Source organism: Corylus avellana, chromosome 7, assembly GCF_965113065.1.
Source record: "Corylus avellana chromosome 7, dhCorAvel1.hap1.2, whole genome shotgun sequence".
NCBI lineage: Eukaryota > Viridiplantae > Streptophyta > Magnoliopsida > Fagales > Betulaceae > Corylus > Corylus avellana.
Genome location: NC_142496.1, coordinates 13,983,370 through 14,001,706, shown reverse-complemented (window position 1 = coordinate 14,001,706; position 18,337 = coordinate 13,983,370). Strand labels below are relative to the sequence as shown.

The 18,337-nt window shown below is 36.9% G+C and overlaps 1 protein-coding gene across 3 annotated transcripts; it reads right to left on the bottom strand.

The window, feature by feature from the left end:
• Nucleotides 1-416: 416 nt before the first annotated feature.
• Nucleotides 417-14,399, bottom strand: LOC132184275 (UBQ, helicase-c and DEAD-like helicase domain-containing protein). Of its 3 annotated transcripts, none has more exons than XM_059597841.2 (27): nt 14,133-14,397; nt 13,020-13,799; nt 12,809-12,920; nt 12,606-12,709; nt 11,624-11,779; nt 11,052-11,120; nt 10,654-10,776; nt 10,427-10,576; nt 10,183-10,314; nt 10,006-10,085; nt 9,682-9,776; nt 9,510-9,577; nt 7,594-7,695; nt 7,436-7,506; nt 6,798-6,905; nt 6,555-6,630; nt 4,367-4,503; nt 4,111-4,270; nt 3,825-4,004; nt 3,549-3,665; nt 3,234-3,389; nt 2,028-2,195; nt 1,722-1,834; nt 1,378-1,501; nt 845-940; nt 692-754; nt 417-602 (listed from the first exon to the last, which is right to left on the bottom strand). In XM_059597841.2, the coding sequence occupies exons 1-27, from the start codon at nt 14,292-14,294 to the stop codon at nt 513-515; spliced, it is 3,792 nt and encodes a 1,263-aa protein (XP_059453824.2). In that variant the 5' UTR covers nt 14,295-14,397; the 3' UTR covers nt 417-512. The 3 variants fall into 3 exon arrangements, 2 of the variants coding, with proteins under 2 accessions (XP_059453824.2, XP_059453825.2); XM_059597842.2 differs by having other exon boundaries at nt 4,367-4,498; nt 6,838-6,905; XR_009440548.2 differs by lacking the exons at nt 417-602; nt 1,378-1,501 and having other exon boundaries at nt 14,133-14,399.
• Between the last annotated feature and the right edge of the window lie 3,938 nt (nt 14,400-18,337).

Below are 18,337 nucleotides of genomic sequence, written 5' to 3'. Positions count from 1 at the left end.
GATATTTTTAACATGTGAAGTTGGCTAATTAATCAAATGTCTAATCACACCTCCACTACAAAGTGTGGATTCCGACGCCTAACTACTTGTCCAGATTGGCTAATCAAATTCTATAGAGTCTATCTCTCACGTTTATTGTCCATATTGTTAACAACTTAAACAATAAAAATACTTTAAAAAATAAAAAATTAGTGCAAATCTCTATCTACAAAGTGCCAATAGCACTTCCCATTAATGCAGCTGGCCTCCAAGTAAGAATTGGCTCTGATGAAAGGCCTTGGTAGTTGGTACGGATCTCTCCATGTAAGAATCTTACGGCCCATCAAGCGGAGAAGTTACAAGAAAAGTTTCAAGATGCTGTCTAACCATAATCAAGAAATCAACATAAAACAATGGGAGACAGACATTGCCAAAGCTCATTAAATTGATTATATTTTTGTATAATGCTTAAAATACAAGGAGAAAGGGGGAAAAGGAGAAAAGAATTTAATTCGCTTTCCTGTACAAATATATCAAACATTTTGGCAAGGATCTTCCGCTCCAGAAACTTGGGAAGAGTCAGCACATCTCCTGAAATACAATTTGTCTGTGTCCAAAACACCCTAAAAAGAGAGGAAAATCCAGTCGCTGTCAGAAAGGAAATGAAAATAGCAGAGAGAGATTTGGATCCAAGAGCTTCAGAGGTCAGAACCTTGAGGATAATAATGGCTGCATCCTTGTGTAAAACCTCATTATACTCGTGACAAGCAAAACTCTGCAACATGCAAACAACTTTAAAAGTTACTCTTACATTGAGAGAGAGAGAGAGAGAGAGAGAGTAAAGACAAGAGAACTTGAAACAGACTTGAACACAATTAGGGCAACCAGCATCTCCGAAGCAGTAACAAGACGTAAGCAGTTCCAGAGCAGCGGTTAACAACTCTGTGAAAAGGGGTTGAACCTATTGCAACATTCAAATATATTCACATCAAAAAGTAGTAAAACATGTTTGTTGCCATCAATTTGCAGATTGTAAAATAAGAAACTATCAGTCCATTCTGTCCAAATAAATTAAGGTTTGTAAATCACCTCAGCAGCAATGGGGAGAAAAAAAGACGCAAGAAAATATGGACTTGCACATATCTTAAACTTAAGCATATCAGGATGGAGGTTTACAGATCCAAAGGTCCTATATGCCATAGGAGTTAAATCGGCAACTTTCAAATTAACCTTGGAGTTTGCCTCAGGGAACATATATCAATCAAATGTTAGAGCATTTGGAAGGAGCGCAAACTTATCTTCGTAAAGTTGATAGTTATTCAACAAAACTGACGTCCCTTCATCATAAATGAAAATTTTCACAGTTCGATACTGAATTTTCCATTTCATGTCGCTTACCTGAACTGATACACCAAGCCCTCCAGGATGCTGATCATATAATAGAATTCTTTCTGGATAATAGCGTCTATCATGAGGGTTTGGACACTCTGGAGCCAAGTCAGATGAGTTGCATATTATATGTCTACACACCAAAGTATCATACTGTAGTCAGATACACAACTGTTGGGATCATACAGAATTGACATTGATAGTGGCTTCAAGGATAACAAGCGGTGACATGATTGACTTCTTAATATAAACCCTCTCAACCACTTTGCAATTTAGTAAGAATAATTGTAAAGAATGCAGAAAAATAAACCAACTTTCCAAAGCGCAACTGTAAATGCTTCTAAGAGACTTACAAGGGCACTACATTCAGAAGAGCGTGTGAAGCAGCATGCAAGCCTCCACGAAAATCAAAGTTTTGCTTATTGACAGCTGCTTTTATTGATTGCGGAACTGGAATCCAAACTGCCTGCTTAGATGTAAAGATGAAATAAGATTAGACAGAATTCAGAAGAAAAAAAAAAGGTATTTACGTATGTACACATAAATGAATGTCTATATGTTTATGTATGTATATATGTATAGCTGCATGATCCCAAACAATGATGCCATTAAAATTTTTAGAGCCCCTAACAACGTAAATCTTTATGTAATAAGTCCACCTGTGAGTTATATGAATAACTAGGAAGTGACAGTTCAACCGTATCAAATATTTGGTTGCTTCCTCTCCAGATTCGATAGAAACCAAACCAATTAGTAGTTACTTTGCAAGTATGTGCTTTTGCAGTTGTTCTTGAAAGCCGAATGTTGGAAACCTTCACCGGATAGGCCTAAGAAAGAGCAGGGCATGCAGGAGTAACCGATTAGTAAATAAACATTATAAGTATTTCTGAAAATGCAATACGAGGGAATGCTATGCCAAATATAAAGAAGTTTGTAATCAATTTATATATAGAGAATAGGACACAATGGCACGTACATGAATTTAATCTCCTTGGCCATATCTTACAAAAATAAGCAATCCTAAAACCCTACACAATGTCTATCTCCCCACCAACCCCCCAATACGAAAAATTGAGGATCAAGACAAGAAAAAGTAGACAACAGTTTATACATATCAAGCAGTGTTCAATTCCTAACATATGTAATTGACAATTGAATACAGCATATGCAACAGAAATCAAGATTTACTAGACACATGTTCATATCGAACATGTGTATAGCTCAAGGGTAAAGGTTGTAACATTTATGCAAATTAGATCCCAACACCTAGATTATGTGGAGAGAACTCACTTTCTTGCATCCCAACATTTTTCTTGCATGTCTATGCTGATGGCTACCATCTATTTAGATTGGACCTCCCATACGTTCCTACACTGTAAGAAGAAGCAAATAGTGCAATTGAAAGCTGCTTATCTTATTGGCTGTACCTAACTTCTCTAGGTATTCCAGACAAATCATACAATCAAGATTGCTCCAGAAGCATTATGTCATCTTACTCTGGGCTTATAGGGAAGAAAACACGGTTAATGCAGAGAGCCTGGATTAACTTGAAGTCTCAGGAACGGATCTAATCTATGTAAATGGGATGATGAGCAAACTTTTACTAACTCATCAAGCAGCATATGTGCTACATTTCTTAGGGAACCCCATGATCCCTGTTCAACCATGGAGCTATTAGTGTCAATCTTGATAGATCAATGAACTACAAAGCAAGTTCCACAGAAAATGTGGATATTACAATTATGTCTCATGCCTTGAAATCAGTGAGATAAAAAAGCATCCCGCCTGTCCAAGTACTGGATTAAGTCATGCAATTTATAAGAAGCCACCTAAAGAAGTATAAGACAGTTAAGGGCCAGACATACAATCTTGCCGCCATTGACATGAACATCAGTGTAGTCTCGAGTTCTTGTGTAATACTTCAAATCAGCTTCTTCACACAAAGCAATCTTATTTGATAAATCTAATTTTTTAACCAGATAGGTCTTCCCCTGGTGCATATAAACAGCACCTTCATATATCTGCATAAAATAATGTATGGTAAACCATGGAGTGATCAACACTAATAATGAAAGGACTTCAGTAAAAAAATCAAATTTCTATCTCATTTGGGGATAATCAGAGTAAAAGAGTAAGATTAATGTATAAAGCACTTCATAGATCTAAAACAAGGGTCTAACCTGAAAGAAAGCCTTGCTTTCCTCAACCTCTTCAAGGACTTCATCATTGCGCTGGTCTATGACTTCATATCTCACATTTTCTATTGCACGGATACTTACTGAGTGTGAAGGCATTTTCTACAACATAATACATGGGGGAACGATAAGTTTAAAAAATACAAAACTTACAATCCCTATGAAATTTGCTAATACAAAATCATACACAGAGAGTAGCTTAAGCAATTCATTAACCAATGGTACATAGAGTAGACATAAACCATGCAACAGATAATATACCTCATGTCCAATATAGTTCCACATTTGAAACGAAGAATCACACGATTGAACAGTACTCAAATATCCTCTGGTTTTCAGAGACGATATAGAACTGTTTAAACCAGACCCAAAATATTTCTCATCATAAAGCAAACACAGTGGGTATTCGTGAGCAGCGCATACCAAATGCTGTTCAAGAACCTTCGAAGAAGAAGGCAACAAGAAAAATAAGCATTAAGTTCTGCCAATTTATCCAACCTTACAATGTTGATGAATAAGTAAATGGTTATGATAAAAATTTCAAAACCTGCTGGTTTTGAGCGTTAATATGACAGCACTCAATTGGGCTCCCAAAGAGTTTATTAGGGTGATTCATAAAATATTGATCAAGAGGCCCTCCAAATGCAACATAAACTGCAAGAGACGGTCTCTCTCTCCTCCCAGCCCTTCCAGCTTGTTGCCACAAGCTAAAAATATGCATATAAATGGAGTAAAAATCACTGATCAAACTATTTAAGCAAATAGGTTAAATCACTAAAAAGTAAGATGACTGGACAACCTACCTAGCAATACTACCAGGAAAGCCTAAATGCAGAGTTACATCAATATGTCCAACATCAATGCCCAACTCAAGCGCATTGGTTGCAGCAATACCACAAAGCTTTCCATCAAAAAAATCTCTCTCTATTCTTCTCCTGTCCTGTTCCATCATTCAAGCAATGTCAAACCCAAGGAACCATATGTTGGGAAAATTTGTATTGGCTGTCAAAGGGCAGATTTCATGAACAAACTTTCTTCATCGTGATGGCACCAAGGCTCCAAAATTTAACAGTATAGAGACAGAACGCCAAGCAGCATAGAAATACTGTGGCATAAAAAATACTGAGACATACATCAAGCTTCAAACAGTTACAATGATCAAAACTGAAATCTGGGCATCGAAAGTGGAAAACAGATCAGTAATGCTATCTATTCAGGAAATATTTAGGTGTTAGTGGTAAAAAAAATAACAATGTTTGTTCCTTCCCGTGCATGTAATAGTGCACTATTGTTTTTTTTTCTTCTCTTTTTTGGTAAATAGAGTTTGTAATGTGGTGGATAAATGGAAATTCTATTGATTGATCAAAAGGAAAATACAATGGAAAGATGATAATGGCTAGATTCGAGGTTAGCCAGGCCTCCCAGAATTGCAAAGAAATTCCAATGACAATTTTCTCATGAGTCCCCCAAATCCCCAATTGCATCACTTCAGATAACCCTTCTGTTTATCCCCCTTTTTCTCCCTCTGTTTCTACTTTGTTATTTCGTTGTCCATGGCCGAATAGAGAACTATGGCTTGTTACAGCACGTGTGGGCAGGGTGCGGGGGTGTATGCCTCTTCCCTTCACGTAAAAATATTCCTCAACAACTTCAATTCGAGGACACGCAATCTTGGGGATTTCCAAGTAAACAAAAGAGACAATTGTGAAATAGATTACCTAGTATGCTTACTCTAATGATCAGAAGAGACTCAATATTATCAGGGTCCAAATCTTAACTCACTAAATAAACAACTGTAGGCAATTCCCAATATCTATCCTATGTCCCAAATCGCTAGCAACGATGCTCTTCTTGTCACAACCTATTCATCATATAGGTGGAGAGAGAGAGAGAGAGCCAATTTTTCTTGATTTATAATTGGCTTCCTTTCTCACATCCTTCTCTTGATTTTTGCCACTCAGCATTGTCACACATAGTCTCACAGATTAGGGTTCAAACAAAAAAAGAAACTGAGAATCATCTTGATGCAGAATTCATCACGGAATGACAGCTAGGGTTTGGCAGATAGGTTTTATTTTATGTGTTTTGCTTCTTTTTTTTTAATGTTTAGCATAAGGGTATTATTGTACTTTGTGTTATTTAGGGTTTTCTACAAGTGTTTTTATAAAAAAGAGTTATAGCCGTTAGGCAAGACAACTAATTGAGGTTTCTCTTTTTCTTCCAACTTTTAGGTATTCTTGAAGAATCTACCAATTGTTGATGTCTTTATTCCTCTTATTCTTAGTGAATCAACATGTTTAAAGAAAGATTTTGCTTTCGGTATTCGTGCGTGAATCAACAAATTCAAAATCGTTTATCTTTTCTTTTTCAAGATATAAATTTCTACACGCTCCCTGCATTAGATGGTATTTATTAGAGTCTACCACCTCCCTGCTTCACATCTTCTGGCCTACATTCATTTGTGATAACAGAAGCTGAGGAAACAGTAAATAATAATAGTTAAAACAGTGGCTGCCTCTATCACTCAAAACCTAGGCCACTCACCAAAAAACTACACAAATACCCAACTTATTTGGACCCAAATAAACACGTAGAGTGGATCTGACAAGTGAAATTGAAGACATGCCACCATAGAGGGTATATCCTTTTTTTGAGCTCATGCAAAGATAGCTTTTTGAAGTTATCATAGTATCCCTAGATTGCCCATTAAGTCTTTCCTTACAAACAAAGGCGAAGGCTTACTTACCAACCACTATATGCTTTATAAGACATTATCCTCCAGCAATCCAAATAACAACAAAAACCAAAAATAAGAAAATACATACTTTTCTGTCACAACTGAATATAGGGCATCAAAATTATTCTCCAAACAAAGGCTTGTCTTCCACATTGAGCACAAGAAAATGTAATTAAATTACACACCATGATGTAGAGGAGCCAACATGCAACCATTGATAACAAAAAGCATCAAAGAACTGTAACAGTACTGACCGTAGCAATGTAACCAGCACGATAGGCACATATGGACTCAACCAAATGCGGTGCTGTATCCCGAAGAATCTCACGCCTATCACAATTTTAGCAATTTAATTGCATTACTTTCTTCATCTAAAAACTTAATAGTAGACGCAAAAAAAAAAAAAAAAAAAAAAAAAAAAAACATATCTTAAGAGAGCTAAAAATCAGGTCATATAGCATTGATGTACTGAAATTCTTGGTACTGATGTGACATACGTATAGCTTAAAACAATTTCACAAAGTTTACGCGATTTACAAAAAGCAATGCAACGAAGTCCATGCTGAACCATTTCTGCAAAGAGGCGCGAAACATTCAAAAGTGGGCTGCAAAAGTAAATAAATCATTAGGCCCTGAAGTACTCATTCCATGTAAAAAACAATACAAAATTCATTCACAGAGATTTATGACTAATCATAAGTATTAAGTCTTATTAAATACAATGATGGATTTTTCAAATTTGTGCACATTTGGTTAAAATGATTTAGCAATGTCTTGATTCAGATGGACACCATTCTAAAGAGTCCTCAAGAAAAACATTACTCCATGAAGAGAAGGAAACGAGAAGAGGGAGTGGGAGTGGGAGTCATCCCATCTTATTTTTCTTTTGGTTTTTACATTCTCACAGGAGGCATGTGAAATTCTCATTGCAATAGTAAGCATTTTATCTTCACAGCGTAAGCATCTCAAATGTGGCCTCCAGCAGATACAAGAAAGCTACAAAAATTTTGATAAAATAAAAATAAATAAAAATAAATAAAATAAAAGGAACCAGAGTTTTCTGTATGCCATGCAAACCACAGCAGAAGTGCCCCTGAATTCTCCATCCATTTCTGTAACAGTGGATAATTGTTACCTTGAATTTCTGAAATTAGCAATTTCAACTGTAGATCCTCCAGTATCCATACTGCGAGTTTCCTCCAACAGCTGTACTTAAGTAGCGTTAGCAAGAAATACATAAATATTTCTTGAAAAATACTTCAAGTAGATCACTTATAGTAGCAAAGCACATACAGTTTTTGGACATGCAATAGGATTCCAAAGGATGAAGAGCTTTCTAGCAGAGGGACTTCCATCATTCTGAATCAATTCCAAGGTTGGTAGATTTGCGAGTTCCTTAAGCATCAGAAAATTCATTTGTCAAATGCATCTATTCAATATGTACACAAGATAATTTGTCAAAATGCCTAAAAAAATATTTTAGGCAGCTGAGGAAAGCTACATATAATGAAGAAAAATTTCAGAAAGAAAACATGGTACAGCAGCTGAATTGAAGTATAACTAAACCACAAAATCCATCAGACAACCATAAACGAGCTGGCTTGTGCACAATTACACAGTGCCGATAAGCTACACATGTCAAGCATTCAGGCCAACTCAGCAAGTCAAAGAAAGAACCTCCCCCCTGGCTGTTGATTCTTTTACTCATTATATCTGCATATCTTTTTTTTTTTTTTGATAAGTAAAAGTCAATGTATTAAAAGGGCAAGGGGTGCAACCCATGTACACAGGAAGTATACGAAAGAGCCCACTACACAAGCTTTAAACTGAAAATGACGTACAGAAATCTATAAATTTCGTAAGCGTTGAAGCTTGCGAAGAATACCCCAAAACCCTCCAAGAGAAAGTGTTTGGAGCACCCTTTTCTTCAATTCTAGAGTACCCATTTCACGATCCTCAAAGCTCCACGCATTCCTTTCTCTCCATAAGGACTACATTACACACAAAGGGGCCATCCTCCAAAGGTGCATGACTGTCCGCTTTCCCCTTTGCCCTCTCCAACTTCCCAAGCATTCCTTCAAACTCCCCGGCATCACCCACGTTATACCAAATAGCTGGAGAATCATATTCCATACCTCTACATCAGCTTCACAATGCACCAAAAGGTAATCAATAGATTCGTCACTCTTCTTGCACATACAACACCATTCCGTCACAATGATGTTCTTCTTTCGTAAGTTGTCCAATGTTAAAATTTTCACCATAACCGCTGTCCATACGAAAAAAGCCACTCGCGGAGGAGCTTTACTCTTCCAAATAAGCTTCCACGGGCCATCCACCGGGGCTAAATTGATCTTCACCTTGTAGAAAGACTTCACCTCAAAGATTTTCCTCTTCGAGGAAATCCAACTAATTTTATCTACCCCACCATGCCTTACATGTTGGGAATACAGCAGTTCGAAAAATCTCGAGACCTCCTCCAATTCCCAATCATGAACAGGCCGAATAAACCTACATTCCAAAAAATAGCACCATTTACCAACTCCATATTCTCCTCTTCCATGCCTCCTTTCCACATGCAATATTGAACAAGGCGGGAAACAAATTCTGCAGTGATACCTCCCCACACCACACATCCTGCCAAAACAAAACTCAAGACCCGTTTCCAACCTCGAAACGCACATGTTGCTTAAACTCATCCCACCCCCTTCGGATACTTTTCCACAGTCCCACCCCATACGACCCTCCTACCTCCTTGGAACACCAATCACCCCTCATCACCTCATATTTAATCTCCACTAATTTCCTCCACCATGCATCTCTTTCATGTGCAAATCTCCATAACCATTTACCCAATAAAGCTCGATTAAATTGTATCAAATTCTTTACCCCTAATCTCTTTCATTATATCTGCATATCTACACTTGATTTATTGTAAATCGAGGGCAACACATGCCTCGACAAAATCAAAACTAGTCTATATTTCTGAAAATATTACACAAATGCGGTGACCAAGACATAATTCCCATCAGTCTAAGGTTCATTAGGGTGGCAGGTGTGGGGAACAAACCAAGAAAGGCACCAAATAGAAGTTTTCGAAAATAAAGAAAGGCATGAAAAACTAAAATTGCAAAACATAAAAAATAAAATAAAATAAAAAAATAAAAAATGAAGTATCTAATTAGTAATTACATTCTAGAAATCTTTACCATACAGTGCTCGCGAGGATTTGAAGAAGTTGCAGTAGAAAATATAAAATAAGGATCACTTCCGTATACTGCAAATGGAAGGAAACCACTTATTGATGTACCGTACAACAGAAAAGACTAAAAATGCATAAGAAGTTATTCAACTCTCACAAACTCTACAGAAAAATTTTACCATGTGAACAGAGTCGGCGAAGCCTCCGCATAATAAGAGCAGTATGACATCCAAATGCTCCCTTGTAAGCATGAGCTTCGTCAATGACCACAAACCTGATTGATTGGAATATAAATAAATCTCCAAAACAACAAACAATGTGCTATTAGGAAAACAAACAAACAAAAAAACGACGTGCGTAGTTATCAAAGTAAGAAACTCCACAAAATTCTCAAAACTACCACTTAATGCAGAACTCAACTCAATATATAGTGGCAGAAACATGAAAACAAAATGATTAGTCACTCGGTAATAGAAAGAGAGATTGCAGTCAAAATAACATACCTAAGATTTGATAAAATCCGCCTAAATCTTTCATGGTGTGGCAAGATTGATATGTGTAACATATCTGGATTTGTGATCAACTGCATGCAAGCAAACAAGAATTCCAGCACAAATTCTGGTGAGACACAGCCAGCCAAAGAAAGCTGCCCTGTATGAGCCAACCATATAGTAAATTACCAGTCTAGCGTTATCACGCAGCCAAGTCCTGTCCTTCTGAGAAGTGTCACCATCATAAATGCCAATATTTAGACTGGCATCAAATCCTTTTGTCATATCTAACAAAGCTCTGAGTTGATCTTGAGCTAAGGCCTGCATGCATGAAATATTTCATCATCTAATTACTGCCTAAAAGCAAAAACCAAGATGATGACCTCTGTTAAAGCATATAGAAGTTAGAGATATACAGATTGCAACAACAAACCTTTGTTGGAAATAAATATAGAGCACATGATAACAAATCCTGGGACAAGACTTCAAGAACTGCTAGATTATAGCAAAGAGATTTCCCACTAGATGTCATCGTTGCCACGACAACATTCTTCCCAGCATGGGAAGCTTCTATAGACTCCACCTATGGATACCAAAAAAGCTGAAAACATTCAAAAATGTTGGATATCAGAAGGATGAAAACACAGGAAATATCCGTACCTGGTGACTATACAATTTAGTAATTCCCAAAGATTTAAGTGCTGATCTCATGTTATCTGAGAGTTGATTTGGGATTTCTACATAAGTGGCTTTCCTGGCACCAACATCTTCAACATGCACCATCTGCATTTAGACGAGCTTTCAGAGTGTAGTAATCAGCAGAGCCTTCTACTAAGAATAGTTATAAACATGCCCACAAACCAAAATCCAAGTAGGAGCAATGGCCTGACTAATGAAAAAAAAAAAAAAAAATTGAAACATGAAAATAAGAAATGAGAATCTGTTTATATATGCCAATATGTTAGGCTTCCAGCTCCGAAGAAGCCTGGATGAATTACATGTTAACATACTCTTTTTTCTAACAGAGAACAAATTGATAATACAAGAATAGAAGAAACCTGTCCTTTAGATCCAATGCCCTTCCTAAGATGTTCAACCATTTCCATAGGTAGCAATGAATTTGTTTCCTGCTGAGCAAAGAAGTTGTTATAATGGCATAGATATCAGGTAGGAAATTCTAATTCCTCAACTTCAGAAGACAATTATCGCAGCAAGAATTCCAAAGTGAAGGAAAATCTTAGAACTGATTCAGTATCTTATTGTATGAGACGCCAAAGAACCTTCGATATTGAATGTAGCTTCTTTTATCATTATATAAATAGTCATTATTCCCAATAAGTAGTCTTATACCGTATCATGCAAAACACTAAAAGAATAAATCAATTGTTATGACAGCAAATCAAAATGGAACGAGATGCAAAAATATTGCATCAACAGCATAATTGTATTAATAACCACGAGCCAATGAAGTATTACAGCTCTAGCACCAATAAAGTTTGGGCATTCATTTGAATTTGTTTATTTCACCATTTATTTTCCTTTTGTCGTTTTCCCTTGCCTATGGAGTCTGTACTTGCATCTTCAATATATATATATATATATATATATATATAGGAGAATGAAGGCCTACATGACAATGTACATGGTCTGAATCAGAACTTGAAGCTGCTGAGCTTCCCCTTGTCCGTTTTGCTTCTTTTCCACTAGCAGCAGTACCATGTTCCTTTACTGATAAGAGTAACTCCTCCAAGGAAAAAGCCGCAAGAATCTCAGGTCCATTTTTACACTGCATAGAAAATCTCAGATTATTCAATAGCCCAAAATTGTAGTTGTAAAACACAAGAGTTAATGCCTAACTATAGAATAGGGGCAGTCTGGCAGGTAAACCAAGTTACTCAGCCACTAACAGCAGCAAAAATAGTTATATTGTCAATTTGTCATATAGAAAATACTTTTATAAAGACACGTGTTCATTCAGGAAGGAAAAAATATAAAGGTTTGGTTGTAAAAAATCTATCAAAGAGAGTACCATTTATGTCCCAAAATCAACCCACTACTAGAGTATATAAAAGTGCAATGCAGATACGCATTTGCTTATGTATTATAGCCCTGAACAACCACAAGCACTTCCATACAAAGAAATCACCAGATATGATGAGAAGAAAACAATATGGCCATGCTACTGTTCCAGTCTAAGTCCACAATATGCCTTCTACAGGCTCGCATACTTGATATTCTGTCATAAAGATACTGACTAATCAGCAGTACGTGACCAAGAGCAGGCTGATTTCACCAATGACAATTAAATGCAGTCACAAAAGATGTAGGAAACAAGACTCTGGATCAGACAGACTGATAATAGAATAGACAAGCATTAGATTGAAATAAAGCAAAGATCTGAAAATAGAGGTAAAAATTGTATCACTTCATACAACTTGACACTCAAAAAGATGCAGGAAAACATAAGTAGAGGCGGGAAGTATGCGCCTAAGCAGGATTTCTATCAAGATTGCTACAGTGTAATGGAAGGGTACTCCGTAGGAAACATCTAAATTTTTTTTTTTTTTTTTGAAGGAAGAGGTATCTAAATATTACAAGTTAAACAAACATACCACTAATAACTCAACAGCCTCCGACAGATTAGTTTTGAAAGAACTTTCCCGTCTCTTCATTGCACAGATAACCTTTGGTACAGGCACAGGCAACTGTTTCCGAGCTATTGAACAGAAATGTTAGGCCAATGAAGTTAGAAGCCTATAAATTTGAAATTATTTCAAGAAATGAAAGAAAAGGAAATGCATATCTTCAAGAATACCAGTTTTAGGATTATGATCAATTTGATCTTTCAGTTCTGTCGAACAATTAATGATAACAAGGGTATCACCAAAACTTGTTTTCTCCATTTCATTATCTGAAAAACGCACTCCCTGAGAAACAACATACATGTTTAAAGTAAGGCAATAGAATAAAATATCAGAACTCAATGACATATGGCTCTAAGTCCTTCCAGAAATCCAGTCTAATACCTTAGGACAAACAAGGGAAAGATGCTCTATGTCCTTCATACAAAGTTTAATTCCAGACTTTCCAAGCTGAGTCAGCACTTCTTCCAAACGACTAGTAGTCAATTTCTTCTGCTGCAAATGATGAAATGCAGAAAAAATGTTCAAGAAAGCAAATGCCTTCATAATCATCTTCAACCAAGCTGGACACAAACATGAACTACCACTTCCCACTCCCACGCCACCAGCCCGAAAGTTGGCTTTTCTCGATAGCAAGCAGAATCCAGAATGTGGGTCCGACAAACAATTCACTGACTCCAAAACTTTAAGAAATACTTCATAATTATGCTCATTGAGAGCTTCCTTGCTATTGAACCGCAATGTATCCAGTATAAGATCATAGGGGAGCCCCATCCATTTATCAAAATCAAAACCCCTTTTCCGTTTTGCCTCAAAGGAACAAGAACTTGGCATTCCCACCATAGTTTCTTTCCTATCTCCAAGACTAGAATTCCCTTCCATGATATCTCTTCCATCTCCAAGACTAAAGCTCCCCACCTTCCGATTTGTACAAGTTTCATTACCCGATGTTTCACATAAATATGACAAATCTTGCATCATATCGGACCACGCCAAATCAGCAAACTTTGAGATTGAGCTATTATGGGGACTGTTCAATGAAGTTTTAGATTGTTCAAATTCCAGGGCCCTCATGTCCTTCTTAGAAAACGGAACGAGTACTATAAATTCACCATTCTCAAGAGGGTAAGTGCTTATCTGACTCTGCAGTCTCAATTTAACGCCCTAGAAGAAGAATAACAAACAATGGGATATATATGAGTATTAATAGTTCTTATAGAAACCAAAAAAACAAAAAATGTATACATATTCAAAATCACAACCTAAGCTTCAACCCACTGTGACTAACTTCAAAGCAAAAGAGTACGACTACAATCAGTTGCTTTAAAAAAAAAAAAAAAAAAAAAAAAGGGGCAATATTAAATCCATAGGTGCTTGGAAAACAAGAAATTCTTCTTCTCAATGTGAAACATATCATACAAAAAGAGTACAGAACCAAGAATCATAATGGAAGGGAAAAGTTGAAATAGCAGTAGAGAGATACGTAATGGGCCTTGCCTTGAAGAAAAGGTGGAAATTGGGGGAGTTAGAGGCGGGAGGGAAAGATTGCTTGAGGAGGAGCTTGAGCTCTTCAATGGTACTATTATTCGGAACCAAAACGGCGGTGGATTCCCCGGTTATCGTCCGGACTTGGATTTCTCGCGCACCGCTCCCTGCCATTCTTATTTTGTGCACTCGTTGATTCTTTCTGAAGAGAAAGCCAAACAAGGGTTTCAAATTGTTTTCTAAGCACACAAACAGGTTTGGCGGGGAATTCGTTAATTACAACCTCAGTAATTAATAATTTTGGTTATATCAGAAGGGCAAAATTGTCAAAACAAAAATGTGAAATAACAATTTTGCCCTTGTGATATAAACAGGCCTCAAAGATAATGTAGTTATTTGCTTTCATTGCAGAGTTATATAGCCGAAATTAAAATAGGAAAAAAAATATTTATTTCCATTTTGCCAAATAAAAGTCACAATCATGAGATTCCTCGCTTAGATTCCTTCAGATTGATGACATTGGCAAAGATTAGATTTATGTATTGTGCTTCTTTTAACCTTCACGTTTGTTTTTTTGGTTAATGATTTGCACTTCCTATCACTTTATTTAATTTAATTTTTTTTTTTTTCTTTTTTGGTAGAATGCATTACTACTTTACTAGTAAATATCATTTAGTGCTTATGCCTGCAATACATGCTCCGAACATCGATACACAGTCACTCTCACCCCCACATTTGTATATGTTTATATGTTTACTTCTGGTTTGCCAATGATTCTTGATTTACATTTTGTTGGAAAATAGTTTTGAGGATCTAACGTAAAAGGATTTTGTTCCGTTAGGGTAGAAATCCAATGGAGGACTAAAGAGCAAGAAAAACAGAAAAGTATATTATGTCATAATGATTCTTACGTTCTGTTTTTCTATATATAAGAGTGCAATACATTTCTTCATGAAGAATTGTATTGTTTCTCTTTAACTATAACCTCCATGGAAGTTACCACTTTCCATGGGGATCACCATACTAATTATGGTGTGATCACCCATACATCTTCATCTCTCACTTGATCACACTATAACATTTGATGATAAACTTTAGTAGAGCATGATTACCACGATAGTAATAATTTTTTATCCATGCTAACTCTCTCATCTGTAAAGCCTATAGATCAACGTCAGATCATAACATGATTCTACGTGCGCACATCCTTACAAGGATTAGAAGGATTCATGACAAGCAAGCTTGTTCTTACAAACTAGTACAGAGCAAGAAACACAAGCAAGGAAACACTCAAATTAATCCAGACAAAAAGATAAGATGGTTCAGATCTTACAAACAAAACCTCATTGATTCCAGCTTGTGAGTATGGAAAACACTTCCAAAGAAGCATATATCAAACATACCTCTCAGAAAAACACACACAAAAAAAAATTATCCCAACAAACATGACCAAGGAGTAAGCACCGAGATGAAAGAAAAACAAAACTTAAAACAAAGAATATTTACAAAACATACACGAACCTTGCTTGAATCCCGGTCAAACCTTTTCAAGCTATTCACAAACACCAATTGCCGAGCGAAGAAATTCAAATCGAGACACATCCAGAGGTTTAGTTAAAAGGTCTGCCAATTGCCGTTCTGTAGCCACATGATCAAGCGTGATAACATTAGTTTCAATCAAATCATGAATGGAATGATACCTAATGTCAATGTGCTTGGTATGGGAGTGTAGTACTGGATTCTTGGAAATGCTGATTGCACTCTGATTGTCACAAAACACCACCATCGTTTCTTGATCAAGGCCATAGTCTGATAGAAGTTTTTTCATCCGTAAGAGCTATGTGCAACAACTCCCCGCAGCAATGCATTCAGCTTCAGCTATTGAGAGGGATATAGAGTTCTGTTTCTTGCTTAGCCAGGCTACAAGATTAGTCCCCAAATAGAAACATCCTCCAAAGGTACTCTTCCTATCATCAGAACATCCTGCCCAATCAGCATCAGAGTACCCTACCAAGTTTAAGTTAGTGTTCTTGGAGTACCAAATCTCATGATTTACAGTGCTATTCACATATCAAATGATTCGTTTAACAGTTGTTAAATGTGATTCGTTTGGATTGGCTAGAAAACGAGCACACACACCGACGCTGAAGGAGATGTCCGGTCTACTAGCTGTGAGGTATAATAGACTTCCAATCATACTTATGTACAGTGTTTGATCAACACTTTTGTCACTGAGTTCTGCTGAAAGTTTCACAATGATACTCATAGGAGTTCAAAGATGACTTTTTTCATCAAGGCCAAATTTTTTAACAAGCTATTTGGTATGAGAGACAAACATTCCAAGGTCTGATTGTTGAACTTGAAGACCTAAGAAATAAGACAACTCTCCAATCATACTCATTTCAAACATTTTCTTCATTTCTTTAGCAAAAGTGTGAGAGTGGGAGTTAACTGTAGCTCCAAACACTATGTCATCCACATAGATTTAAGCAATTAACATATCCTTTCCTTTCTTTCGAATAAACAAGGTACAATCTGCTATTCCACGAGTGAACTCATGTGAGATGAGATATGCAGTGAGTCTCTCATACTCTTTGGGTGCCTGTTTCAACCCATACAGGGCCTTCTTTAGTTTGTACACGTGATCAGTGTGATGTGGATCCTTGAACCCTTTTGGTTGTTCCACATAGACTTCTTCTTGAAGAATCCCATTCAAAAAAGCACTCTTGACATCCATTTGATACAATTTAAAGCCAAAATTGCACACTATCCCTAGAAGGATTCTAATGGACTCAAGCCTAGCAACAGGGGCAAAGGTCTCATCAAAGTCTATCCCTTCAATTTGCATATAGCCTTGAGTAGCCAATCGGACCTTATTTCGTATCACAGTGCCATGTTGATCAACCTTATTCTTGCAGATCCATTTTGTACCTATGACATTCTGGTCATCAGGTCTGGGTACCAAGGTTCAAACATCATTTCTAGTGAATTGAGTCAATTCCTCTTGCATAGCTTCAATCCAACTCTCATCTTGTTGTGCTTCTTCAACCTTCTTCGGTTCCATTTGAGACAAATAACACATGTAGGAGACTTGATTTAAAACCCTATTATGAAGTCGCTTTCCTTCTCCAATCCTTCCTAAAATATTTTCTTTTGGATGATTCAAGATTAGATGTGAGGGAGTGTCTTTGGACAGAGCTTTAGAGCTAGAAGGTTCATCATTTGATTCTGGAGAACCAAGATCAATAGTTGCATCTGACTCCTCCACAACTGGTTCTTCTTCTTTCACTGGTTTCTCTTCACTATCAAGAGGACAGTTACTAATTTTAGAGGATTCATCATGAATCATAACATTAAAAGATTCCATAACAACATATGTTCATTTGTTGTAAACCTAATATGCTCTACTAGATGATGAATATCCAAGGAAAATTACTTCATCACTCTTGGTGCCAAACTTACCAAGATTTTCCCTGTCATGAAGGATGAAACACTTACTTCCAAAGACATGAAATGCTTCACAGTGGATTTCTTGCCTTTCCATATTTCATTCGGAGCCTTCTTAGTACTGGGTCTTCGATAAACTCTATTGATTATGTGACAAGCAATGTTGACAGCTTATCCCTAGAAGTATGTAGCAAGATTCTTCCCATGAAGCATAGCCCGAGCCATATCTTGGATGACTCTGTTTTTTCTCTTAACAACTCCTTTTTTGCTGAGGTGTGATGGGAGAAGAGAATTCCTATTATACCTGCCTCTTCACAAAGTCTCTCAAAACATGAGTTATCAAATTCTCTTCCATAATCACTCCTTATGCGTTGAATGGCACACCCGTTCTCATTGAATTCTTTTGAACAAAATCTTAGCTTGATCACAAGCTTCTGACTTATCCCTTAATAACATCACCCAGGTGAATTTAGAGAAGTCATCCACCACCACCATGATATATTTCTTTCCCCCCGCCCCCATACTCTCACTTCTCGTGAGACCCATAAGATCCATATGAAGCAGCTCCAAAGGAAAGGAGGTGTGAATAGATTGAGTGGCTCTGTGTTGAGATTTGATTTGTTTTCCCAATTGACAGGGGCCACACACCATCTTCTCAGATTTTCCTAACTTGGGCAAGTCACTAATCAGCTCATCCTTAGATGCCTTATAAAGATCCTTGAAGTTCAAATGACCCAGACGTTGATGTCATAGTTCAGCAATGTCCAGTT

What these genes read in the sequence shown, in the direction of transcription:
- LOC132184275 (XM_059597841.2), bottom strand. Translation starts at nt 14,294, where the DNA reads ATGGCAGGGAGCGGTGCGCGAGAAATCCAAGTCCGGACGATAACCGGG. An exon ending in CTAAATTGTATAGTCACCAG is followed by an intron (nt 10,577 to 10,653) that starts GTACGGATATTT and finishes TGGTATCCATAG; the next exon opens with GTGGAGTCTATAGAAGCTTC. An exon ending in GTTGCCCTAATTGTGTTCAA is followed by an intron (nt 755 to 844) that starts GTCTGTTTCAAG and finishes TGCATGTTGCAG; the next exon opens with AGTTTTGCTTGTCACGAGTA.